Source organism: Stegodyphus dumicola, chromosome X2 (genome assembly GCF_044657685.1).
Source record: "Stegodyphus dumicola isolate Sdum_Otavi_A_Nest chromosome X2, ASM4465768v1".
In the NCBI taxonomy this organism is placed as follows: domain Eukaryota; kingdom Metazoa; phylum Arthropoda; class Arachnida; order Araneae; family Eresidae; genus Stegodyphus; species Stegodyphus dumicola.
Genome location: NC_140781.1, coordinates 34,221,739 through 34,241,553, shown reverse-complemented (window position 1 = coordinate 34,241,553; position 19,815 = coordinate 34,221,739). Strand labels below are relative to the sequence as shown.

General features: G+C 32.4%; 1 protein-coding gene across 3 annotated transcripts in view; it reads left to right on the top strand.

Moving 5' to 3' along the window:
• Positions 1-19,815, top strand: part of LOC118190091 (solute carrier family 35 member F5) — a 54,370-nt gene that overhangs the window by 14,696 nt on the left and 19,859 nt on the right. For all 3 annotated transcript variants that reach the window (XR_004758355.2, XM_035360788.2, XM_085809870.1), the window contains exons 3-8: positions 948-1,164; positions 10,485-10,622; positions 10,707-10,775; positions 16,735-16,822; positions 19,194-19,244; positions 19,345-19,481. Coding sequence is in view for 2 of the 3 variants with exons in the window: in XM_035360788.2 (XP_035216679.1) it covers positions 1,069-1,164; positions 10,485-10,622; positions 10,707-10,775; positions 16,735-16,822; positions 19,194-19,244; positions 19,345-19,481 (579 nt within the window). In the remaining variant the exon portion in view is untranslated. The remainder of the gene's footprint in view (positions 1-947; positions 1,165-10,484; positions 10,623-10,706; positions 10,776-16,734; positions 16,823-19,193; positions 19,245-19,344; positions 19,482-19,815) is intronic.

Sequence of the window (19,815 nt, the reverse complement as noted above, 5' to 3'; positions counted from 1 at the left end):
ATTTATTCTGATAAATAATTACACTAATTAAATAATGTTAAATTGTGACATTTCTTTCCTACTGTTCTTTTTAAAATGTTATATCCTTACATATATATCTTGGTACAGTGCCTGGAAAATCAGGTTGCATACAATTATATGTTGTATAAATTTTATTGAATGCTGTGTCTTATTTCAAAGATTGAAATATTTCTATTGAAACAGAGTGAGATTTTAAATCTGCTTTTGAATACTAGTGCCGTGCTTTTTAATTTTCACTGTTAAATATACTTCCCCTTTCAGATTTGTAGTTTAAAAATGCCACAGGTACCCTGTGTGTAATCCAGAAGTGTTGAAAGTTGTGTATGTCATGAATACCTGAAATGCATGTACATACTCTCTTTTATCACTTATTACCATAAAATATGTATAAATGTTCTATAAAACTTTTTTTTTAAATCTCTAAATACTATGTGTGACATCTTTTTTCTTAACTACTTAAGCTGGCTTAACACATCTGTTCATCTTGCAAACAGAACAGGTAAATTTTGATATCAATAAAATGAACTGCAATATAGAGAGTTTGGGTATGGTGTTTGTCTTGTGTTATGTTTTTTAGTAAGATTTTCTTGTTTATTATAAATATTCAGTGTGTAATATGCAAGTTGAAAAAATTAGTTACTCAACTATCTATTTTATTGATAGGCTGTGATTCAGCATTAAGCTGTTAACTGTTGAGTTGTTGTAGTTATATCCAAATATAGGAAATGCAATGCATCCAAATATAACATTATAAGTCAAATGTTATATTTGGATTTTCAACAGCACATCTGTTGTTCAAGGGTCAGCTTTTTATTTTTGTAATGTTATCTGTATTGCTCTTTTTAATTTATTCTAATTCTGTTAATCTACTTTATTTATTTCAGACATAAGCATTTATAATGAAAACATATTTAATAATTTTGCAGCTGGTATTTCTGCTGTCCGTGGAAGTTTCAAAAATGCATTTGAACCTAGTCAGCTTAAATCCATAGAACATGTCTTGTTTCTCACCCATATCTTTTGGAAAATTAAAAGAGAGTACACTCAATGGCAAAACTTAATAATGCTCATCGTTTGGTTTGTGGAACCTTGGTTTTACTTCTTGTTGATGTTATATGGGTTGCCTCATCTGAATTAACCAAAGTAAGTGTTGAAGGGATGTGAAATCTTAAAATCAATAGTGATTATTAAAACTTATGTGAACATCTGCCAAAAAGTGTTATGTTAAGGATTAAAAGAAAGAAAATACATGTTTTGAATGTAAACATCTTTAAAAAATATGTTTAAGGTATGATACATATTTAACTTTTATTTCATTCATGCTGGTTTCAGTTCTGTCAGTTTTTCAATTATATCCTGATTTCAAATAACACATGCAGGATCTTTTCATGTAATGTAGTTTTTTTTTTTTTTTTTTTTTGCTGATGACGTATTTTTAGCTTTGGAATACTCATTGCTGTTATGCTTTACCATTAAAAAATAAATATGCATTACTTAAATTGGGCTCTTTAGTGACAAATAAATCAGTACTTTTTTATACTTTCAAATTGACCTTTTTATTTTTCTTGAAAGATTTTTTTTTCTTAAAATTAAAACCTGTAACTGAAACGAATTGCACAGTTTCGACTTCATTGTGAATAAATTTCATTAAATCATCAACACAATAATTTGAAGCTCTACCAGCTGATTGTCATTGCTAGACTCAAAATTTATCTGTATTACAGAATTCTATCAGTGGAAACAGATTAGCATCTTATGTTCTGTTGCTACACCTAAAAACTGTAACACATTCAAATGAGATTCTATATTCTCATATTAAGTTGAAACATAAGATGTAGAATTTCTGCAGTATTTTGAATGACTTGTGGTGCATAGTCAATTAAATTAAATTACAATTAATTAAATCTTATATCAGTTATTCCATATTTTGACTACACAACTGTTATGTTCTTTAATGCTGCTCATTATTTATTTGTTTATTGGTTTTTATTGTACAAAAGTTTTAAAGTCAGTTTTTCAGTTTTTGTCGTTTAACTCAGTTTTATAGACAATAGCATTAGGTCAAAATTCTGAGTAATATTGTAATTTAAAAATGCTAAATATTGTTGCTTTCTTTTGAAATTTTAACAACTTATGCAGGAAAATTTTGCCTTTCTTTTGAATCTACTTTTATTAAATTAAGTTAAGTATGTCAGGAGTTATGCTCATTTAAGTGTTTTAATTCTTCAGATTTATTCAATTTCTCACTGGCTCAATAAGTCATTTTTTTTAAGCTGTTTTCCTTCAAGGTGACCCTTGCATCTTATTCTTTCTGAGGGGTGGTTTTGCACTGGAGTAGGGGGTTGCTGTTCTTTGTGGTTGAATTATTGGCTGGAAAAAAGTTAAGTTTCTTGTATTGTTTTATTCTTGTTGTTAATGAAAATTTTTTTCGCTGATTTTGGGGGTTTTGGAGGAATGTGCTGTCTACAGGGTTTAAAATGGAGGGTGCATGCTTGCAAGAGCTCTCTTTTTTTCTCGACTTCAGTTGCCTTGTAATGGCAGGTTTTCTCTGTGAGCTTATGAGCTTGCGTACCATGGATGAATATACATAGATGTACTTTGTAATTACAGTTAGCATCTGAAAAAGATGAAGCTTTTCAAGAAGCAAATTTATTGCCCTAGAACTGCCTACAGATATTGCTATTAACTACTAAATTTTTTGCTACTCGGATGATGATTTCAGGAAACAAATTTATTGCTGTAGAACTGCCTGCAGATAATGCTATTAACCACCAAAGTTTCCACCATTAAAATCCTGCTGCCACTTGTATGAAGAACTCTTCTTGTGGTTATTCAATTTTGTTCACTCCATGGTTAGTCGTCTCGTCGATCAATTGGTCTCTTCTTAAAAAAGTTTTCTTTTCACACTTTTGGGCTGCTGTGTTCATCTGCTTTCTTCCCTTGATGAGACAGACTTGAGATGGAGACTGCAACTAGATTTCCAGCCGTCTTGGATAAGTTCTCTTTGTAAAATTTTATGTCCAGTTGTTTCTTAAAAACAGCCTCCTAATGTTCTCAAAGTAAACTTCATAGAATAGTTACTTACTTAAAGTAAAGCTCTAGCCATAGTAATGTGGGTTGAATAAGTAGTTTAAATTTTCTTTTTGTTGACTGAGCCAGAATGAGAACTTAGTTCTTTTTTTTTACTCCCTATGCTAAGGAGATCAGGACCTAGATTTTTGTAATGGAATATGATTAAGCTGTAATTGCTTTGAGTAAATTAACCAGTTGGATATTTGTATGACCAAGGGAAATTTTGATGTAAAAATGCAATGAAATTAATTATTAATACAGTCAAAAGTTTTTAATCCGGACTCGTTGGGACTTCGGCGATTCCGGATTATCGGTTTTTCCGGATCATCAAGTTAAATCAGGTAAGATGGCATGCAGATATTATAAAATTAAAAATATGAAACTGTAATTTATGAAATAAGGAGCAATTATGATCTAAAAGGTATCAAAATTTACAAAACAAAGCTTAATATTTGTTTACTTTATTAAACATTTATTTCAACACATGCATGCGTAAAGCATACATTACGCATAGTCGAAATTAGAAAATTGCAACCAGAAAACTATTTGATGTGTATTCGTGATATTTATAATGACGAGGAATTTGATTTAAATCATATTAAAGATGGAGTACATCGAGATGAAATACTACATTTAGTAAGGAATTATAAGCCAAATAAAATAAAAACATCTGACCTGAAGGTAAGGATAGTGCTGACAGATCAACTTCCAGTTCATTGCGTGCCGCACCGTCCCCCCCCCAGAGCACCGTGAAATTTATAAACAGATTTCGGAATGGTTAGAGAAACAAAGGATATGCCTTTATCCATTTTTTGCAGCAATTCCACTTTTTCTTCGATGGACATCGAAACATGCTTTCGCTTTGTAGATCCTTTGGCAGCTCCAGAATGGGAAATTCTTTTTGACATAATCGAAAGTTCAAGCTTAATTTTATAAGATTGCTCTAACAGTCTGTAAAAAATAATATGCGAGATCCAATTAGAAGATTAAGGAACAACGCAATCTGCGACATTAACTGAATTAGATAATTTTAGCTTAGCTTATACCATCCGTTATACATTAAACATGCATGCGTAAATGTGTTATGCGCATGCGTAGACGCATATGCGCATGTGTAAACACATTATGCGTTTACACATGCACAGAAAGTTTGTAGCTTTGAGGTCCGGATTATAGATCATTCTGAATTATGGGCATCCGGATTAAAGACTTTTGACTGTAGTTCAAGATTGATTTTTAATCTCCTGTCTGTTACTGTGAGTGTAATATTATATATATATACATTTTTGTTAATGCTCTGGCATGTATACGAACCAGTTTCCCTTAGAAAGTCCTCCACGAAGGCATCCCTACTCTTAGGCAGATATATATATCTTTATCAATACAATTACTATTTCACTAATTTTTATATGGATTTATAAAACAATATATTATATGTTTGATTTTTTGAATAACATCAACCTGGTAATCTTAAAGGTAATAAATAGTTAAGTAAATAATGTTCTAGCTCAAAGTGATTATTTTCTACAGCTGATTGTATAATTTGTAAAAGTTAGTTGACATTAATTTAGTAGAATGTTTAAATGATTATTACATAGAATTATTCTGTTGCTTAGTATGATTATGGTTCATAGGTTCATTCCTACTGGTTTAAATGATTATTACATAGATGAATCCTGTTGCTTAAATTTTTTTTTTTAAAATTTTTTTCTTTGGTTCAAATTTAATGTGTTTTTGGTTAATATGTTTATTTCCTACTTCCCAGAAGTATATAACTCTTGCAAGCCAACATCTTCATTGATAACCAATAATAAAGAGCTTTGATTTAAATTTACTGCAGTATACAGTACCTGTATGTTTGATTTTCTGTGTATTTAACTTGTGCCACCTTAGCTCTTACTTACCTGGGTTGTTTAAATAAAAGACAATGCAGTAGATTTCATTTTATAATTCTTGAACTAATTTGTTTTATTTGTTATCTACCCAGTTATTATTTAAACTGTGGTAAAGGTTTATTCAGGCTTTGGAATTTATTAACTTGAAACTTAATTAACACTTTGATGATATAATGGTTAATTGTTAAATTTTAAATTCTGCAATCCAACATTTTGTGCCTAGTTACCAACCACGTAATTTTTGTGCCAACAAATTAAGGGTACATCTTTCTTTTTCTCCTGCCACCGAACACTTGTAATGAAAGTTCTGTGATATAAATTTCAGTTAATAAACCATCTTTACCAAAAGTCAGTAGTAAAGCTTTTACTACTTTTGGATAATTCTCTGCAGCCACAAGATAAGTATCAACTAGTTCCTTAGCATATGAATTTATTACTGTTGACTGTATAAGATACTTACCTGTAGGATCTATATTATCATCATGTGTCTTCATAAATAGGGCTCAAAACTGCAGCCATTCTATAATGTTTTCATCAAATTTCTTTGATATGGTTTATAGAAGTTGAAGTTTTCTTTTCTGCAAAATATTTACACTGTCAGAAGAATATGTTATGCAATCAACATCTGTTTATTTATTATTTTTTATCTAAAATTACCTTAACCTTGAAATAATTAAATATTGCTCAACTGGCTGACTTTCATTTTCAAGCTCCTCTTCTGTCTTGTCAGCTTCTGACATTAAATCCATTGCTTGTCTAAGTTTTGCAGCTGCTGTAACTTCACTTTTTAAGTTAATGACTCCGATTCTACTTCAAGTAAATACTATCAGGATCTTCTTTATTAATATCTTCAGAAGTACTGCTTATGAGCTTATTAAACAAACTTCTTACCTTTTTCTTTAACTTACAGATCTTTTCCTTGCTTATAAAAATCCTGTTGTTGGATGCCAATTTATTTCAGAACAGATTAAACACTATGTCACCACTAAGTCAAATATGTGTTAAGTGGCAAGAAAGTAAATGCTCTTTAACAGGAAAACATAGTTTTGTTAACAAGATTGAAGTTTCTGAAAGCATTCTTATTTACATGCCACTATCTTGAGTGATGAACTCTGTTATAAATCTGCACTAGCTGAGTACTGGCAAGAAAGAAGGTGTGCCTTTTTAAATAGCTAGAGCTATTTAAAAAGGCACATTTTCTTTCTATAAAAAGCTAACACCATTTACTGATATTTGGTAGTTTAGGTTAAATGCAAAGCATTTACAAAATCATCTGATTGGTATCCTTCCTAGTCTGCCAATTTAAAATACTTGATTGAGTACCATCATTTAATGTTTCCCAACCAAAGCAGAATTTCCCCAAGGAGGAAATTTTACAGCTTCAAGGGGCATGCAATCAGCCTTTTTATTTAACGTTTTAGTTTCCTAAAAAAATTATTCAAATTTTGGGGTATTTATCAACATTTTCTACACTTTTTATTTTTTAATTTGTAAAACAAGTTTTAAATCATCTAAATCCAGACAAATATATTTATTTATTTTTCAAGTTTTGGAAAGGAGAGGGTTGGGGGCAAAAAAGTTTGAGAACCGCTGATATAGAAGTTTACACAGAAATTGAATTTTCCTCCTGTTTATAAAAGTAAAATAACGAACCTTAATATGTGGATGCTGCATGAGGTGATTGATTGGAACAAGGTTAAGCAATTCGAAGTGTGCTCTTTTCTGATTGTGAGCAAATAAAGTATTCTCAAGTATCTTCTGATCTAATGAAAAGGGAACCTTATGTGGCATTTGCAGAAGTTCAGTTAAAAAAATGCTGGTCAACTTTATATCTCAAGAAAGATATTATGTACCATGTGGTGGTTATCTTCAGGAGTCATGTATGATTGCTTTTCTATGGATTCAAATCATGATGATGAATCACTGTGATAGATATGCAGGGCAAGTATACCAGAAATTAGGCAAATGGTGATTTTATTCTTGCAGTATTATTTTGCTTATTTTTAATCAGCAGTTGTACATATATATTTTATTCATGATAAATAGAGCAATCATTATCAAGATACAAATTGTATTCATTTTCTGACTTTTGAAATTTGGCATTTGATTAAATGTGAATATCCCATTTTGTGCTCTTTCTGTAAATTTCAACCTTGGAAGATCAGTTTTAGATGCAGTGTGAATTAAAGTTAGAAAGAATAAAATTATTCTTTATAAGTATTGCCATATTATATAAGTTTACCATTTTAAAAATATCAAGTGTGTAAATATCTTTCAGAATATATGACCTAATAAACTGAGAAATTACATTTGTCTAGTATATGTTCTTTGATGATTATACGCAATGCTTGGGAATTCTAGGAACTGCATTTTTGCACAGCTTGCCATTATAGACCCAATAACAATTAGACCATAGAATTATAAAAATAAAGGTTGAAGATCCTGACTTAATGAAGATGTTTTACTGTAAACAAAGATCCATTCCATCATTATCTTTCTTTCTTTCCACCAGTATCAAGGAAGCCAATTCATTGAGGCAGTTAGCATATCAGCCAGGTGGCTGTGTTAATGGAACTATCTTTACTTAAAAATGTCTGTGCTTGAAGTGTCCCAGGGCTGTCTTTGGTAAAGGCACAAGTAAACTAATGCATTTCAGTTCTTTTCAAAGTTCAGGTGGGGGCACATGATGAGTGTTGGTTTAAGGATGCATGAAAGGTGCAGTGCAGGTGAGGAGAATATATAATACAAAGTCTGAAATCTTAGAATCCAGTATTTAGAATGATAAAATACCTCGACCTTTGCACCCCCAGCAAAAATTTATTTTTCCTTAAAAAGTAGGAAGGGAGTCTGTCAAGAAAACGTAGGTGTGCTGATTTTTCTCACTACTAAATGAGATTCCTGAATGTCATGCAAACAGCTGCTGGTTATTGTTGTCCATTCAAATAGTTGCTGGCTGGAGAAGTCTACTGTAGCTAATGATAATACCTTGATTAACCCTGGCCACAATCACACTTTCAACTCATGAATGGTTGTGGGAAGTTAGCATCTGTTGCTCATATGGTTATTGTTTATTTGTTTTGCTAATATGCTAATATAGTGTCAAGAAAGGAAAAGATGATTAGATTCCACAGAACAGTTAACAACAGATTCACTCTGTCTTATTTGTTCATTTGAAGCAGGTTATTACTTTGGTTAGTCTATTAATAAATTACATTCTTAGTAAATGATACTACTCTTTCCCGGAAACTACACCCATCACTCAGCCGATAAGATATAAAAATTTTGCACACCCTAAAATGCATGTATAAAATAACATTTTAAAAATTGATACAGCAGTAAGACCATCCAAAAATTGTAGAAATATTTAAATATAGAATGTGATATATGGAACATTGCAAGATCATGATGGGGATGTGTCTGCAGATATTTTTTTAAATGCTTGTCTTAAGATATAGGCAACTACTAAATTTCATGATGATGAAAGCAGCAAATCTGTTACTTTCACACAAGTAAAAATCGCAGAAATATCACAAGTAAAACACGAAATTTTCCAATTATTCAAATATTAAAAAAAAAAAAAAAAAGGTAAATGAAGATGATGACCAGTGCATCAATCATCAATTAATTTACAGAACAGTTACTGTCTGTTAGTATGGTTTTAAATCTAGAAAATATTGTCATTTTATTTCATATAGCAGTGATTCAGTTAAAATCATTCTTTATGCACAATCCTAAATATTAATAAAGAATATTTTCAATTTTACAATTTCTGCATGTCATCTTACAAGATTTAAACTGATGATCTAAAATCTGAAATTTTTTTTAATTTGGAATCTCCGAAGTCCCATTGATTTCAGATCTTGGATTTTGTGTTATATACAGTGTTCACATGTTACTTCACGTGTTTAGAGATGGATAGATAAAACTGACATATTGTTGATGGCTTCGACAGTGTGAATAAGTTTTAAGTTCTATAGATGTATGTGTATAGGTATTTGGTATGACTGAGTTACATAGATTTTCTGAGTCCCATCAGCTAAATAACCCAATTAAACTATTAGTAATACATTGAGTGTAAACATAAACCATTAATTCTGTGAGTGATGCAAAATTAGATAATGCATTAAAGAAGTTCAATAAACACAATTATTTAAAACTTAATTAGAATGTAGTACAAAGTCTAAGATATGAACTCATCAAGGTTTCAGCAGTTCTGGATTTGGGAGTTTCCAGATAATAGATCATCAATTTAAATCCAGTAAGATAGCATGCAGAGGTTATAAATTTAAAATTTATTAAACATTTCTTTGAAAGTACGTTCCTTAAGTTTCTTCATTTTTTGGTCTTAATACTTTCTTTTGTTCTGTATAGTTTCGTGTTCAATTACAAAGTTTAATTGTTCAAGTCCTGTAATTGCGATCTGAATAAATTTTCGATATTTTTTTTCCTTTCTCAACAATCTTTCTGTCACTTCCTTCACTATTGTTATTACTTTTCTGAATTTAGAGCCATACTACAAGTTTTGCTATCTGTTAGTTAACTAATGATTGGGGCATTGCCATCGCAATTCTAGTATATCATCTATGTTTATTACCAATTCTCTACATTTCTTCACAGATTCCATCAAGTGCCATGAGCAGTGAGTCCAGGAATGCTTTTATGGAGGACTTTCTAAGGGAACTTTGCCTATTTGGCCATGGCATGGACATTTTAAAATTATAATTGTGAAATGTTGAAGTCTGAAGCAGTGTAATTCTGCTATCTGGAATTGTCATAATTATTCAAATGTGATGCATTTACATAAACAGTATTTCAGTCATTATTTCTTGGCTTTGGAATATTTAAGATGCTGTATTGACTCAAATATAAAATGTTTTCCTCTCTTAAAATGCCCATTGCCTGTGTTGCATTGCATGTGCAGTCTAGCATTTAAGAAATATATTTCAGTAATTTATCTGTTATTCTCTAACTTTTATATTAAAAAAATATTTACTCATATCTATCTCAAAATACATTTTTCTCTCGGGGGGGGCAGTGTCCCATCAGCATATCAAGCTGTTAAATGTGAAGCCATTTGATATCTGTTTTCTTTCCATGTGAAACATATTAAAAATAAGTTTTCTAAAATTGGGGAAATTATAATATGTTTACTTACTTCTATTTATAATATATATATTTATAAAGCAATGTAATATAAAGTATCAGTGATTTGATAAAACCTTTAGCTAAAATCCTTTTTTGTATTTTATCTGGGGCACTAAAGAAAAAATAACTGGCATTATTTGTTGATATTCTTAATACATTTCCCCCTCTCAATCTGAAAATGAAATATTTCTGCATGGCTACTAATAATATTGTTATTTATCCTCGTATTGTTTTAATACTTCTCTTGTGCAAAGTGCGAGTGAATGATTTTTGTTTTCAAGTAGTAAAAGCATAGTTTGAGAAACAGTTTTGATTTGTTGTAATTCTAATGTGTTCTTCATTTACTTACAGTATATATTTAAAGATGAAAATTTTAGCAAGCCTTTTTTTAGTACATATGTGAAAACGACCATGTTCATGCTTTATTTATTGGGTTTTATATTTTGGAAACCATGGCGAAGTCAGTGCAGTTCTAAACCTATGTATGCCGTAAGTAATAATGCTAATAATATAGCCATGTTCCCTGTAATTTATTAGTATTATTATTCATATATCCTCTTTTTTATTTGACAGCTTGTTGATCCCACTAGCAGTGAAATTGAAGAACATGATTGTGATTATGTTGAGGCTGAGCCTTTATTGGTGAGTAGATTTTTTTTTATACATGGTCTATGAAAATTTTAGCCACAGTAGATTTTATAACAGTTTGGTTAGAGCTATTAAAAGTATGCTAATGTTCACATCAAATTTACATCTGTAATGGCTTTCACAGTAAACTGATGTTACTATGTGTTATTACTGTCCTTGTAAAAGTATATTTATTCATAGTTGACATGACTTCATGGTTGACAGTAAGTTTTTTATAGAACGCAGTTATTTTTAGGTAAAGTTAAGGTAACCTCTATAAGACAGATGGATTTAAAGAATTTTTGATTATTAGAAAGGAACATTTTTTTCAAAGAATGGTATAAGGGCAATTTTGTATATAATAGGGAAGTTTAGATCTAAACGTCACGGCGCGCAATGAACTGGAAGTTGATCTGTCAGCACTATCCTTATCTTCAGGGCAGATGTTTTTATTTTATTCGGCGTATAATTCCTTACTAAATGCAGTATTTCATCTCGATGTACTCCGTCTTTGATATGATTTAAATAAAATTCCTCATCATTATAAATATCACAATACACATCAAATAGTTTTCTGATTGCGACTTTCTAATTTCGACTATGCATAATGTATGCTTTATGCATGCATTAGTTGAAAGAAATGTTTAATAAAGTAAACAAATAAATATTAAGCTTTTTTTTTTTTTTTTTTTTTTTGTAAATTTTGATACCCTTTAGATCATAATTGCTCTTTATTTCATAAATTACGGTTTTATATATTCAATTTTTTAATTCTGCATGCCATCTTACCAGATTTAAATTGATGATCTATAATCCGGAATCGCCGAAGTTCCAACGAGTCCGGATTAAAGACTGTTGACTGTATTAATAATTAATTTCATTGCACTTTTACATCAAAATTTCCCTTGGTCATACAAATATCCAACTGGTTAATTTACTCAAAGCAATTACAGATTAATCATATTCCATTAGTTTTAAATTATCAGATGGAAACTTATTAGAAATTCCTGATATACCTTCATCATGTTGCTTATAATTCTTTTCATATATAACTCATATTTCAGTAAATTTGTCTCTAAGATTCCATTGTGTCATACTCTTCATCCGTAAAGCTAATCAGGTCTTTTAATTTCTTCATCTAGTTTAAATAAATGCTCAGCCATCTTGACAACTTTGCAAAATTGAACATGAATGTCTCTTACATCATTCTTATCATAAACCTTACCAAACGTATTTGCTATCATAGTAAAGAGATGGTGTAAATTAGTTCTCAGCTTGTAACTTAATTTCAAGTTTGGCTTCAGGCTCAGTCTCTGTTCTGAATCTAGAGTCAATTTACTTTTCTTAAACGTGTATCAAGTTGAGCATAAACATTCTATATGAAATAGAACTTTGTATAAAATAATTCAGAAGCATTAAAAAGATTAAATAAACTCATAAATTACATGGCTTACTTCCAATAAAGTAATATTCGATTTGTAAATTAACAACTCCTGGTTCGCTGCTTAATGCAGAGTACAATGTCACTTCACAGATGCCAGTTTTGTTTTCACTCAAAATTCCGACATTGTTTAATATCCAATTTATTTTCGCTTTACAAAGACACAGAGAATAATGACGCTATTTGCGTGTATGGTTTAACATAATGATCAAATGGTCCGTACATCTTAATGGTGAATAGCATTCAGTATTTCTGTAGAATAAGTTAAATTCAGCATAGCTAAGAGCAGTAATTTCCTGATCACAGCATTCCTAACAAAACTGGGTTTGCAAATTCATAGATCAAACAAATTGCAAAACAAACAAATAATACTAAACTTAATAGGAGTGGCAACACTCTGATTGATATTTTAAATTTTTTTTCCACAAAATTTTTCTGCTGTACATGCATTGATCTATTGAATAGTTCTTTGCCATATTGCATAGATGAATTTCTTTGAACCAGTGTCAGAAATTGCATTTTTGTAAACCAAATAGAGATTTAGCAGCAAGCATGTTACCAAAATTAAAGCTATGTAAACATGATGAATTTTCTTGAACTAAACTTTTTTATTTATACGCACTAGATTATTGTTTGTTCTGTTGCAAAGATTGATACCTCTTATCATGAAACGGATTTATTAATCATGTACTGATTCATATTTTATTCTAAATGTTCATAAAATAAATTTCATTTTTGAATTTCTAATCAAATAAATTAAAGCTTTATTCCTATGTCTTTTCTGTGGTGCCTTATGCATGTACTGAACTTGTGCATTAGTACTTTATTGTTATCTTTAAATTTATTCCCAATTGATTTAAAGTGATCAACTTCTGATTAATCAGGGTAATACTGGAGATGATGTCTGTATTTAACTCAAAATCATTGGTAATCTGAGGGAAATTAAAAAAGATATAGGAGATAAAGTTAATGTATTTTGTAATTAACAGAAAAATAGCATCTACATTTTAAGCTGTATTTTAGGCTTTTAAATCAGGAGAATATGTTTGTTCATTTGGTTATTTAAATTAATACCTAAAATTATAGAATAGAATCTGGTCCCCCCTCACAAATTCTCTTCAGCTTTTCCACACAGTTAGTTATCAAAGCATTTGTTGTAGAATGATAAGTTTTTATACATCTGTATCATAGAAGTATAGCACCCAAAAAGAAAACCATTTCTGAACCATTGCTTTCATTTCATAACTTTAAAAGTGCTTACTGTATGGAATCTTTTCAGATGCTGTAAAGCATACTGACTTATCAGAACCATGTCTCATGAGCATGTCATTGATCCAGTTGCTGCCATCCAAAAGATTTGATTAGAAGCAGTAGAACTCTGGCAAGAGAATGCCATGGTGTTAATTGTCAACTGCATGGCAGAGTTCAATCAAAGCCAAATGATATTTCTGAACCATTGTTTTCACTTCATCACTTTGAAAGTGCTTACTGAGTAGAATCTTTTTAAATGTAGTGAGGCATATTGATTTATCAGAAATATGTTGATGATCCAGTTGCTGCCAGCCAAAAGATTTAATTAGAGTTCTGGCAGAAATCCATGAATTTTTGTCAACTGCAAGGCAGAGTTCAATCAGAGTTGACAATATATATATATATATATTTTACAAATGGCGGGCACTTGCCTATAACAGCATTGGCCACTCCCAAGGCCAGGAGCGGTGACTATTTTATTATGGAGGCACCTAGTAGGTGGCCACCGTTACCTCCTATGAAGGGTCAGACAGTTTTACATCCAAGCCATCTCCGGGATATTCGAACCCTTTGCTATCGCAGTCAGGCTCTCCTAACCACTATACCATCTGGGCGGCGAGTTCACAGTATACATCATTGTTTATTGTTACCCCTAGCGGCATGATGTCCACTAGCTAAACATCATGTCTGTTGAACATGGTTGCCATAACCTTGACTGCCTGAATTTCTCATCAGAGAAAGTTTTGTTACCGTGCTACTTGGATTCAGGGATAACCAGACACTGCATCAATATCACTTAAGTATGAAGGTGCAAAAGGTGATGCAGTCTCATCACCTTTTTAATAATATTGAATCAAAAATGTCAAAGCAGTGGGTAATCTGTTCATTTTGTGTTCCTTGTTGATTAGCCTTAGAACCCATAATACATCTCCCTATAACCTAAGTTTTTCTGGTTTCCGTAGAACTGATTGGATGTGAAACTTGTAAAAAAACCACCAAGATTCTGGAAATGGTATTTTCATCAAATATGGTATCTGGCATGTACACAATCATATGCAATTACAGATCACCAGCCCAGTCATACATTGGTGTGCAAAAAGTAAGGACGAAGTCGAAAAATTAGCATATCAGCTGAACGAAGAGGCAGAGCGGACAGAAAGACCAATCAGGAGATTAAGTAAGGTGATGTACGGTAGCACATGCGCAGATATGCAGGTAGACGTAATGGGGGGAGTGTCTGAGTAGTATAAAGCATGTTTTCGGTGTAAGATCAGTATTTCTGGCAAAGAGATTGCACGCCGTATAGCAGTTAAAATCACACCGAGTTGCTGCCTCAGCGAGAAATGGCGAATAATCAATCTGTTAGATCACATCTGGATGCTTTTACCCGAGGTCAAATCATTGGGAAGTTGGAGGAAGGCCGCAGTGTGACAAGTGTGGCCGCACAGTTCGGAATTGCTCACAGCATCGTTTCACGACTTTGGCGACAATTTCAAACTACAGGAACAGCTATCCGTGGGTTCAGTAGTGGTCGTCAATGAGGAACCACACCCGCAGATGACCGGTATATTGCTTTACAGGCCAGAAGAAACAGGCAGCAGACAGCGGAAGAAATATATAGACACATGACACAGGCGACTGGATGACCGATAATTGTGTTTTACCGTGGCCAGACGGTGTGTACCTCTAACGCCTGCCCATCGGAGAAGGTGTTCTCTGTGGTGCCGGGAACACCGGAATTGGAGAGACAATGAGTGGGGACGCGTACTCTTTACAGATGAGAGCAGATTCAGTCTGAGTAGCAATTCTCATCGCATACTCATCTGGAGAGAGTGGGGAAGCTGCAATCATCCCTCGAACTTCATTGAAAGGGACAGGTATGGAGGTGGCGGTGTTCTCGTTTGGGGAGGCATCATGCTTTCTAATCGTACAGACCTTCACATCTTCGATGCAGGTTCAGTCAACGGGACCTGTTATTGTAATGAGATTCTTCTTCCATATGTGCGTCTTTTTAGAGGCGCTATGGGTCCGCAGTTCCTTGTCATGGACGACAATGCACCATGTCATCGCACAGTAGCTGCCGAACAGCTCTTAGAGAGTGAGGATTCTGAACGTATGGATTGGCTGGCAAGATCTCCGGATGTCAATCCCATCAAGCATGTATGGGATTTTCTAGGCAGATGCTTGGCAGCTCGTACCTTACCACCAGTAACGATTCCGGAGCTTCGATTGTTTCTGCAAGACGAATGGGCAGCAATGCCTCAACAACTCACTGACACCCTCATTCTCAGCATGGGCAGATGCTGTGAAACCTGCCTAGCAGTCAGGGGAGATCATATCCCCTATTAAAGACTGGATGTTTCTTGCTGGGCACCCATTAGAGGGATGTTTCGGCCTTCAGTCGCATTGCACTCTATGCTACTTTTTCAATAAAGCTTCTTTTTATCCCTCTGATTTCTCTTTTAGTAAGTGTTGCTTACATTACTCATGTCCTTACGTATTGGGGATCTTACGGTATTAAATATGTTGATTTGGAAAGCTTTTGTACAAAGTTATATTGAAAAAACCGTCTCGTCCTTAATTTTTGCACACCAGTGTAGTTTATCATGTGCAACTTCTAAACCTTTCTTAAACAGCTTTACCAGCTCACACATTTTGTAATGACATTTGGACCATACACTTCACAGATCTGGAAGAAAACCTTCGGCAGTTTTTTATAGTCAAAAAGTAAATAATGGACTTCATTTCAGTAACGCTAGCCACTCATTCTTAAACATTTTCATCCCATGATATAAAATGCACACTTTCAAAATCGCATCTGTTTGTTTGCACAATTATGTATGTGGAGGCTTCAAAGTAATTTTGCAAAATGATCTTTACAAAATGATCCATATTAATGTATATGTACATTATTTAAAATACTGAATGATCTTTTGAAAATTTTCTCACAATATTTAATGTACAATTGCATAAACAATCTTATTAGATGAGCAGTAAACATCAATTACCTGGTGGGCAGTGAGTTCAGTTTATTTTTGTGTGTGGTATATTGAAATTGATTTTGTAAGTATGTATATATGCTCTAAAAAATGAAATAGTGGAAATAAATTGACTGAGAAAAGATTTTTTGGTTTCTATGATTTTGCACTTGCCCTACTTCAATTAATTAAAAGGGGTTTTACTGTAATTATTTTATTTAATGAACATACTTGTATTACATGAAATTATAACTGTAATTTGTTTTCTGCTACTAAAGAAACTGAATTCTAAATTATTTTATAGAGTGAATCAGTATTCATACCTATTAAATATCATGATGGTGGTGAAAAAAGCAGTGGAAATGAATCGGATGATTCATCATCTAAACAAAGTATGTGAATTATTTTATTAGAGTCCTTTTAATGCATTAATTACTCATATAACAAAAGCCCCCTTCAACAAATATTAAAAAATATTAAAAAATTTTGTATAAGCATGATAACATGTAGGTGGATTAAAAAAATAGGTTACAAGCATCAGCTTTTGAAAAGTAATTACTGTGAAAGGAATACTTTATCCCCAGAGTGTAGGCAGATGGCACTAGTTGTCTAGCAGCAGTTTTGTGGGTAGGTACAGTAAGTTCACAGATGTGTCAGAGCGATTGAAATAGCAAGATTTTTAGAAAAGTGGTCTCGCTTGGAGGTGTGAGCTGTGATTCATTGTCCTAATTGAGTATCTGAAGCCTGTTACTGCTGATTGTTACTGTGCCACTAAGACAAGGTTGCGTGAAGCCATCCGACACAAATGCCCTGACATGTTGAGTGATGATGTCATTCTCCTGCATGGCAATATCAGGCTCCATACTGCTCACCAAACTCAAGAATTGTTGCAAAATTTTAAGCGGGAGTCACCCCCCTTCTCATATAGCCCAGTTTTAGCACCCAGCAACTATTTTCTTTTTCTAAAACTGAAGGAACATTTATCTGGAATGAGGTCTTCAGACAGTGATATGAAAACAGCCACTGAGAATTGGCTCAATTCGTAGAGATGTGATTTCTACAAAGACGGGTTTAAGTAAGTTGCTCCTGCGTTAAGGTAAATGCCTAAACAGATTTGGTAATTATGAGGAAAAATGATACTCAAGTACTCCTCTTAGTTTCCTTTTATATTTTCTATCTGTTGTTAATAAATATTTTTTATTGACAATTATATATTATTGTAACCTTTTTTTTTTTTTTTTGGATCCACCCTTGTATATACACTGGTCATTAATATTAAAGGATAATGACAGAAATAAAACTTAACTGATACTGAATGAAAAATTATTAATAGAAATTGTACAAAAGCATTAGTTAACATAAATTACAATATCTGGCAACTGATTATTCGTAAAATATTGAAATTAAAATAAAATTTATGAAAATTGGAAAATGACGAAAAATTAAGTCACCTATTGCAGAAAACATTTTTTTTAATATGGTGTATGGTCACCTCGAACAGGTATGCATACCTGACATCTTGATTTCATAGACTTTACCGAAGTGTTGAACATTATGGAATTATACATCACTCTTCTAAATGTGCGGGTCAAGTTGGACAGAACCTTCTTCAAGGATATGCAGCTTGGTGCAGCCATTTGTGATGATGCCTCCCCAAACAAGTAAACCGCGATCACAGAAACAGATATTTCATGGACAAGGAGAGGCAAGTAGCATATTCCTTCTCTCTGCAGATCAAAATACACCTAGAATTACTCTTCAGACTATATCTGGACTTGTCAATAAACAATACTCTGGCCCAGTTGTTTTGGCTCCATTGAATATGAAGATGACATCTGTTTAAATGGGCTCCTCTGGATGCTAGTGTGAGTGGGACACAAACAGTTAGTTTTTCTCGCATACAGTCCAACCTCATTAAGCCTTAGTGCAACAGTAGAATGGCTAATTTGATTTCCTGTGACAGCCTGGAGGTCTAAAACCAAATCTCTTGTAGTCGTTTCGTGGTCACTTTGAGCCGACGACAGAAAATGGTCTTCTGATGCAGTTGTTGCACATGGTCGCTCATGAACAGGTGGTCTGTCAACTGATCCACTGATTAAAAAGCAGCTCCAAACTTTCAATATGACACTTTGAGGGATACTCAAATTTTGGGTGACCTCTTTTGATTTTACCAAGTATTCACTACTTTTGGCCTTCACTTAAATGATGCCTTCGAGCCATAACTACTGAATACTGATTAGTCTCAGACACCGCATTGCCAATCACCAAATTAGCACATTTCTGGCGCTAAGAGCAATTTTATGTTAATTTGTATTTAATTAACATAAATAATTACAGCATTGGGCATTGGTTGTGACATTAACTTAGCATATTTTTTCTCATCTTCCTTTAATTTTGATGATCAGTTTAATTTGTGGTTTCTAAAAGGGACACATTTTAATTAGCTTCTATTTGCAACCTTTATATTGAAAGCAAATTTTTTTCATAAAAGCATAACTTCTACAAAGATTTGAACTTTGAAAATCTGAATAAGTAATGTTAGGTCTGTAAGTTAAAAGTATGGTCAGTTTCACTTTAAGTACTGTTAGTAATAACTTTTAGATATTTTGTAATCAGTTGTTAGTCTTTTCTAGTGAAAAAATACTTCATATAAACCTTTTTAAATTCTTGACCATATAAGAAGTTGTTCACACTTTACATTTTGAAATAAAATAAAAGTTCCAGAATTTTTGCAAAAGGAAATTTTCTCTTTATTTTTGGTAGGTGTTAAATCTGTACACTTTAACCAAGTCACTGAAGTTCGTCATTTATCAGGTATTTATATATTATTTAAAACTGCTTAATTGATAACTGTAATTTTTTGATAGAATTACGTGTCATTAAATGAATCAATTAAATCATTTTATTAAATCAGAATCACAAGCTGATGATGCTTTATTGGCACGGCTGTCCTATGCAGCTTCACTTAGAGCTCAAGAAAGTGCTTTCAGGGCTGCCAACAAATTACCAATGAAACAAGTCGCAAGAATTGCACTACTTTTCTGCATATTGGTAAGTTAGATAATGTGACTGAAATTAAGTTATATAGAGATTAGCATTACATGGAAAAGCTCACTTAAAAGAATTTAACCATTTTCTTGTGCTTTGGTTTTTTACACAGTTTCATGCTTTTTTTTTTTTTTTTTTTTTTTTTTTTTTTTTTTTTTTATCAACAATTGAATTGCTTTAAAGTTGGGGTTTATTTCACATTTTGTGAACTGTGTGATATTTATTACATATGTTTTCCTTCAATGTACTTAACAAATACTTTTCTAAGCTATTTAGAAGTAAAATTTTCATGAAATTTATCCTTCCTAGAACATATATAATATGAAAATCGGAAGTA